We start from the raw sequence: 8,198 nt of genomic DNA on the forward strand, positions 1-8,198 counted from the left end.
CCTTTCTTTCCTTCTCCTGTCCTGTCCTATCCTGTCCTGTTCTCCCCTCCCCTCCCCTCCCCTCCTCTCTCCTCCCCTCCCCTTCCCTTCCCTTCCCTTCTTCTCTCTCTTTCTTTCTTTTCTTTTCTCTCCCTGTCTTTCTTTCTTTCTCTTTCTCTCTCTCTTTGAGACAGAGTCTTGCTTTGCAGCTCCAGCTAGCTTCAAACTCACTGTGTAACCCAGGCTGGCCTTGAACTCATGATGGTCCTCCTGCCTCAGCCTCCTGAATGGTGAATGTGTGTGCACCACCATGCCTGGGAAGAATGTTTTTTTCTTCCCTTCTTCTGCTTCTTTTTTGTGTGTGTGTGTGTGTGTGCGTGGTGTGTTTTGAGACAGGGTCTCACTATGTAGTTCCTCAGTGATCCCCTATCTCAGCCTCCTGGGTGCTAGGATACCAGGCATGCGCCCCCAGGCCCCAGGTAGGAGCCTTTCCCTCCTCTCCTCTCCTTTTCATCTCCCCCAAAGTGTTGCTCGGCCTGGCCCAGGGCTGTTGGCAGCTCTCCCTCCCTGTCTGTGCTGTGAGGTGTAGGGTTTTGCACTCCCTTTAGCATAGTGGTTCTCAATGTGCTGCTTTAGGCATGGCAGAAAGTTGTTAGAAATGCACAGTGTGGACCATGCTGGACTAGAGACCGTGCTGGATTAGAGACTGTGCAGTCTGTGTTCTAAGCAGCCTACAGGTGATCTCCTGAAGACTGGGGAGAAGCTGGTTGTCACCATGGGCTACTTCTTTCACTAGCCCCACCCCATGTAAATTGCAGGATCTGCATTGCCTAGCGCTTTGGGGCAGTATTGCGCTAAATCCCCACAGCAGCATGGTGACTACCTTGCTCTTGTACATGTAGAGCTGAGTGCAGAGCTTAAGGCCCCTGTGCAGGAGCAGAGCAGGCCCTCAGCCTGGCAGTCATCCCAGTGCATTTCATTTTCATTCTGTTTGAGGGTGTGCAGCACATGCCTTCACAACCTGCAAGTCAGGTAGCTAGAACCACTTATGGTTGTATAAGATAGAGGAAAGACTATGCATGTTTTTAACTCCCAAAAGAAAAAAATATTTTTTTTCTAGTATGGGGATTGAGTCAAGGGCCTTCCCCACTGAGCTGTATACTTAGCCCCCCGCCCTTTTTAATCAGATTTTATTGGTACATTTTAATATACATGCTGATCACATTCATCATAGAGGGTTTGTACCTGTACATGATATAACCTTTTTCCCCATTACTTAGCCCTTTTTTAAAAAAGTGTTTCATTTTGAGATAGGGTCTCACGAAATTGCTAAGTTGCCCAGGCTGGGCTTGAATTTACAGTCCTGCCTCAGTCCCCCAGATTGCTGAGAGTATAGACATACACACCATGCCTCACTTAAAAGCAAAATAATTTAAAAGAATGACGATTTCATACATAACATGTACATAACTATACAAGGATATTCAGCAGTAACTCAATAAAGTAGTTTGTGTAAAGTTTCAAGTAGATAGTAGTTTCTAAAGCAGAGGGCTTTATATAATATGCTTAGGGGTTGAAGAGGCCTAGATTTCCTGTGCACCCGGGCAAGTGACTCACCCTCTGTGACCCTCGGAGTCCACTGAAATGGAGATAAGGATGCTGCAGCACCAGAGGTCTGGAGATGGACTCAGTTACAAGTAGAGCCCGGCACAAAGCACATCTTCAGTGACAAATGTTGGGTCTGTTGCTCTTAGAATCCTGATGGGTCAGAAGAAAAAGTCTGGAACGATTTGAGGAACTTCTTCATGACCTTATGGTTTTAAGTGAAATGGGGTAATGACAGAAGGGGTTAGGACTGCCAAGTGCAGAGGCATACCCCTATAAGCCCAGCTATTTGGGAAGCTGAGGCAGGAGGATCACAAGTTTGAGGTGAGCCCAGGGAATTTAGCAAGAACTTGTCTTGCTGGGCATGGTGGCACATACCTGTAATCCCAGCACTCGGGAGGCTGAGGCAGGAGGATCCTTGCGTGTTCAAGTCCAGCTGGGCTACAAAGTGAGCTCAAGGCCAGCCTGAACTGCATAGTGAGACCCTGTCTCAAAAAGACAAAAAAAAAGACCTTGTCTCAAAATAAAATTGAAAAAGGGCTGGGGATATAGCTCAGTGGTAGAGCATTTGCTTAGGATGTGTGAAGCCCTGGGTTCAATCTCCAGCACTGACAAAAAAAGGGGGTTTAGGTCTTTGTACAGGGTGTTTTGTTTATGTTAGAGTTTATTTTATTTTATTTTTTAACTGGGAATTGAACTCACGACCTCACACTTGCCAGGCAGGCGCTGTGCTGCTGAGCTATATCCCTGGCCCTATGTTAGAGTTTAAGATGAGCTCTATCTCACCCTTCTATTTTCTTTCTCTGAGCCAGACTGATTTCCGATTCTACTGGATGCATTCAAAGTTACCAGAAGAAGAAGGACTGGGAGAGAAAACCAAGCTTAATCCTGTAAGGCCAGGTGTTTGGATCACAGAGTGCTTTATAGGGATTGATTTGGACTGGTCTGTTACCTACATAGAATCACTGTGAATCTTTTTTGAGGCAGCATGGTGTAATGGGAACAGTATGGGCTTAACAGCTGGATCCTGCTGGATCCTAAGAAAAAAATCTGGAACAATTTGAATTCCATGTGTGGCTTTAACCACTTGCTAGTTCAATTATTTAAATATAGGATGACCAAAAAATTGCCCCCTTTTTGGTTAATTTTTATAAGATAATATAACAGGAAATATAAAAATCACAATTTTATCAAATTTATTCAATACAAGAATTGAGTGAAATGATACTTGTCTCATCAAGGCTCAGGATAGTAAACAAATGTGCTGCCTGAGTGATGCTCAGGGTATACTGTTAAGTGGGCAATTCTCCTGCCTCAGTCTCCCAGGTGCTGGGATTATAGACATGTGCCACCACATCTGGCTACAAAATTTTTTTAAAAAAATTAATTAATTAATTTTTGTCTTTTTGAGACAGGGTCTCGCTATGCAGTTCAGGCTGGCCTTGAGCTCACTTTGTAGCCCAGGCTGGTCTCGAACTCGCAATGAGTCTCCTGCCTGAACTCACAGTGATTTTCCTGCCTACACCTCCCGAGTGCTGGAATTACAGATGTGCACCACCACGCCTGGCCTTTGGCTGTTTTTAGTTTTGTTTTGTAGTTTGCTTTTCTGTGTGATGCTTTAGAGCAATAACGGTTTGCTCATACCGAGGAAACACCCTCTGAGCCACATCTCTAGTCCCACATCAGGAATTCTTAAAAACTCCCAGATGATTCTCCTACCCCTGGACGATCCCTGTGTGTAAAGGAAGATGGTGAACCAGTCAGTCAAAGGACAGGGGGATGGGAGCGGGGAGGGGAGGATGAGACTGAAAATGCGAGTAGAGGTTTAGTCGCTAGCACCGGTACCATATGTAACACATACTAACTCCTTGTTCTCCTTTACATTCCAGTTTAGATTTGTGGGGCTGAAGAATTTCCCTTGTACCCCTGAGAGCCTGTGTAAGGTGCTGGCTATGGATTTCCCTTTTGAGGTAATGGACTGACGTCTCTTGCTGCGATGTGACCAGAGGGTACAGGGAAGCTCAGTTACTTCGCTGTGTCAGAGCAGGAGTGGAGGCTGACTCAGTGGAAGGAATGTGCCTGCACCCTCCAGCCTGCAGCTGAGTCAGGCGCCAGAGCCCTGGGAGGGAAACTGAGGCCCAGAGGGGCAAGGGCCTCTATGCCTGGGACCTTCTTTTATGCCTTCCTGCCACAAGCAGGAGAACAGCCTCCCCTTATTGGCCACCATGCTGATTACGAAATGGGCATCTGTGGCTGCCCCAAATGTTTGGACCCCAATCTTCTCCTGGCCAAAGCGCAGGTCCCCAGGATGCAATTCTTACTGAACAGCAGTTTGCCCAGACTTGTCCCATTGTAGCACCAGCAGCATCTTGTCCCCAGAAGGCTTCAGGCCTGGGCAGTCTTCGATCATCCTCAGAACCTGCAGTGACCCTCAGTAAGCAGATTCCTTGCCCAGCACCCCCTTACAGTTCTGCCTAGTCACCCGCACAGAATTGCTTGCATGGATCTAATTTTATAAAGGATACAGCTTCCTGGATGCGGAAATGGCAAAGGCTGAGTTGCCTTCATTTCTGGGAGTCAATTAGGAAGGTGGTGAGAACGCTGTCTTTATTTATAACCCTTATACCCCAGTGGCAAGAAATGCTTTTTAGAGATGAGTCACTGAATCACAGAAAAGACAATGTGGGGCTGTAGGAGGTCTTCCCGTTGAGAAAAGCTGAATTTCCCAGAATGTGGCTCACATACACTTTAGGGGGAGGCGTAGGCAGCCAGCAGTGGCAGGGATCTGGCAGCCTGTGTGCACTGCTTGCAGCCTAGTACCTTGGAGGTCCTGTCCCTTTTGTGCAGGAGGCTCAGCCAGTGCACCAGACTTGCGGGTGGTGGACAGCAGCTGGCATTTGGGGATAGGAGAGCTGGACTCCAGCTGGGCTTCTGCTTCATACTCACTGTATTTTTAGGGACCCCCAAGACCCTCTGAGTCTGGGTAGTCCCCTTCTTAAGACCTTACTGGTGGGTCAAGGGTGAGACAATGGAGGGGAAAGCTACCTTTGCTTTCCTTTTTTCCTACTTTCTTTCAATTTATTTATTTATTTTTTGTGGGGGGGCAGGGTTTTGCTACATAGTTTAGGCTGGCCTCAAACTTATGGCAATCCTCCTGCCTCAGCCTCCCAAGTGCTGGAACTACAGGCATGTGCCGCCATACCCAGCAAGGAAAGCACCCTCTAAATTGGAGGTGCTATTGGGTTTTTATTTTCTAAAAGTTAGTTTTCTAGGCCATTTCTTCATTTAGAGAAGTTGTACACATGGGAAGCAAAGACTCCTAAGAAAAGGACTGGGGTCATGAGATCTCCTCTGTATGATCCAAGCAGCTCTGATGACCTCATTTCCTTCTTGCAGGTAGATGGACTCCTCTTCTACCACAAGCAGACTCACTACAGCCCCGGAAGCACACCCTTGGTGGGCTGGCTGCGCCCCTACATGGTATCAGACATCCTGGGTCTGGCTGTGCCCACAGGCCCACTGACCACCAAGCCAGAGTATGCGGGGCACCAGCTGCAGCAGATCATCGAGCACAAGAGAAGCCAGAAGAATGAAAGGGAGAAGCTCACACTTGAGCAGCGCGAAAGTGGGCGCTATGAGCTGGAGCACCTGTCCACCCCTATGCCTCAGCCTCCTCCCCAAGACCCAGGCCAGCCTGGGGGCTGCATGGAGACCTAGAGAGAGCAACCTCCTTAGGAGCTGGGGACAGGTCCAGAGGGGCACTAGGGAGAACAGTGACCTCAACAATTACTTGGTTTTATTCCAGTAGAAACTGCTTCTCTCCTATCTAAAAGGCTGACTCAGGCACCTGGAGAGGTGGCATTCACGTGGAATTGAACAGCTGTTACTGCGATAAGTGTATCTCAGATCTGCAATGTAAATATGTGTAATTCTTAGAAAGAAGTTGGTAGCCAAGCGTTGGTGGCATACACTTTGGAATCCCAGCACTTGGGAGTCTGAGGCAGGAAGATCACCACGAGTTCAAGGCCAGCCTGGATTATACAGTGAAACCCCGTCCCAAAAAAACAAAAAAGAAAACAAAGAAATAAAAAAGAAAAAAACAACAACAACAGAAATTGTTTGTAATCCTTAGGGTGCAGATGTGCCCCCACCCCGGAGGCCTAAACCCTGGCAGTCCAGTCTTGGCCCATTTCACCCTGTTAGCACCCAGACATTTTGCTGTGTTGCCAGCTGCTTCTGTGGGCAGCGTGATGTTTCTGAAAGGTCTTACCAGGAACTTCAGTTCTTGGTATTTGAGTGTTACCAGTTCTCAGTATTCGAGTGTGATTTTCTTTGGTTTAGACATGGCCAGAGGTAAAATGCTGCTGGGACTCATCCACTCCTTCCGCAGCAGATAAACCTCAAGTGAGGCCTCTGAAATGTGAAGGGGGTTTTGAAGGTGGACAGGACTCAGTCCTTGGGAGGGGCATGGTCCAGTGAGAAATGCACACAGCAGAGGTGTGTGTGTGTGTTTGTGTGTGGTGTCACGGTGGGAAATGGGTGCCCAGTGCAGAAGGGTGCAGAGAGCATGGCACCGGGACTCAAGGAGGCAGAGGGAGCTCGTGAGAGGGGAGCAAGCTGAGGCTCTGTGGAGGGACCAGGGTCCCAGGTAGAGGGACCAGGAGGGGCAGAGGGGCACAGACAGGCACTGCAGCTGCCCCTCCCGAGCAGGACAGACCTGGTCCCTGGGTTCTGAAGCAGGCTCAGCACAGCCTGGGTAAGGGGGCTGGGAAGAGACAGGAGGCCTGGGATTTTATGTCACAGGGGAAAGAGAAGTGAGGAAGGCACTCTCAGACTGAGCTAGAGCTCTTAGTTGTGCAAGATGGTGTCTACAATTAACCAGTGAGTCTGTACTATGTGTTCAGGAAGTATGTCCTAGTTCCTATGGCCTCTGCTTTCTAGTACTTCTTTAACCAGACAAAAGGGCACACAGCAGGAACAGTGTTTCAGAGGGCTCTGGTCAGCTCTTGTGTGACGTGCAACATCCCTTTGAATCGATTCTCTCCGAGGACATATCCAGGCAGGCAGAGCCCGATTACACACATTCAGCACATCGCGAGGAACACGCCTTGGAGACTGCGCTGACTCTGTAAAACTGGAGAAGGAAGAACCCTCATCACCCTCACACAGTGAAAATCCTCTATCCTGCTGGCTGCAGATTCAAGCATTCATCTCCATCAATAAGCCCCTTCCTGAATGTAGGTCAATTTTGCAATAGGGACTCTGTGTTCCTCTGCCAAGGAGATGTCGTAGGCAGCCTAGATGTTTGGTCCCTGAGGTCTTCTAAGTGTTCTGTTCTGGGTCATCAGCTTTATCAATCCAGGGGCCACTTGTGCCCTTGTCAATAGTAGCTTGGGCAGGCTGTTCTCAGAGTGAAGTAGCCTGGAAAGGATGCTGCCCCAAAACCCCCTCTGTAGACAGATGCGTGCATGCATAAGACCCAGAACTTCTCAGCCAGATGTGCCCAGGAGAGCCACTTGATGCTGTGGACCAGCAGTGGAAGGGCTTCCCTCAGACCAGCACTAGTGATGTTTTTAACTGAGCAGCTGGTTTTAGTGACCTGGATAGCAGTGTGTCTCCTGGTCCAATTTCTTAGCGACTGCAAAACACCTCTTGCCACCTGTTTCAAAGATGGCTGGGTTATAGGTAGCTGTGATTGAACAGCAGTTTTTTGGCTACCCTTCTGAACAAACAAACCAAAAATCAAGCCTGGAATCTAGTTCAGTTAAGGGAGTAATCAAGGAAGATCTCACTGGGGAAGTGACTTTTAAGCTGAGACCTTAAGAATAAGTCAGATTTGTCTGGTAAAGAAGGTGGGGGTGGGGTGGAGAGGATAGGATTACTAGATAGAGACCTGAAATTTATGCTTAAAAGCAAAAAACAAAAAAATCCAGCCAGGTCATGGTGGTGCAGGCCTGTAAATCCCAGCACTCTGGGAGTCTGAAGCAGTAGGATCACAAATTTGAGGCCAACCTGGGCAATTTAGTGAGACCCTATCTCAATAAAAGGGGGTCAGGATGTATCTCCATGGCATGAGGCTAGCATGTTCAAGGTCTTGGATTTAATCTCCACTACTGAAAAGAAAGAAAAAAACTTAAAAAGCAAAAATCCAAGCCAGGTGTTGTGGCACACAACTGCAATCCCAGCATTTGGGAGGCTGAGGCAGGAGAATCACAAGTTTGAGGCAAGCCTGGACTACATAATGAATTTAAGGCAAACCTGAACTACATAGCAAGATCCTATCTCAAAAAGAAAAAAGGAAAAAAAAAAGCACAAAGATAAAAATACAAACCATAGTACCCCTCTCCCAAGATTCTCTCTATTTTTCACTGTCAAATTTCAGCCATGAAGCAAAGCCAAGCATTCAACACCAAAAGGAAGGCAGATCAGAGCATGCAGAGCTGTCTATCCCATGTGTTCCCATATGAGAAGAGGATCACCAGCCACCTACCTCATTCTGTTCTGGTGAGGTTAGATGAGCAGAAGTTATTTAGAACAACAGCATGCTTGGCGTGGTGGTGCACACCTGTAATCCCAGCACTCAGGAGGCTGAGGCAGGAGGATTGTTGTGAGTT

General features: G+C 47.9%; 1 protein-coding gene across 3 annotated transcripts in view; it reads left to right on the plus strand.

The window, feature by feature from the left end:
* Snupn (snurportin 1) overlaps positions 1–5,633 on the plus strand; it is a 19,476-nt gene extending 13,843 nt beyond the window's left edge. For all 3 annotated transcript variants that reach the window (XM_005393503.2, XM_005393504.2, XM_013519045.1), the window contains 3 exons: positions 2,397–2,474; positions 3,474–3,554; positions 4,981–5,633. In XM_005393503.2, coding sequence (XP_005393560.1) covers positions 2,397–2,474; positions 3,474–3,554; positions 4,981–5,301 — 480 coding nt within the window. In that variant the 3' untranslated portion in view covers positions 5,302–5,633. The remainder of the gene's footprint in view (positions 1–2,396; positions 2,475–3,473; positions 3,555–4,980) is intronic.
* Positions 5,634–8,198: the final 2,565 nt, after the last annotated feature.

The sequence above is a fragment of the Chinchilla lanigera genome, unplaced genomic scaffold (assembly GCF_000276665.1).
Source record: "Chinchilla lanigera isolate Chin_1 unplaced genomic scaffold, ChiLan1.0 scaffold00049, whole genome shotgun sequence".
NCBI lineage: Eukaryota > Metazoa > Chordata > Mammalia > Rodentia > Chinchillidae > Chinchilla > Chinchilla lanigera.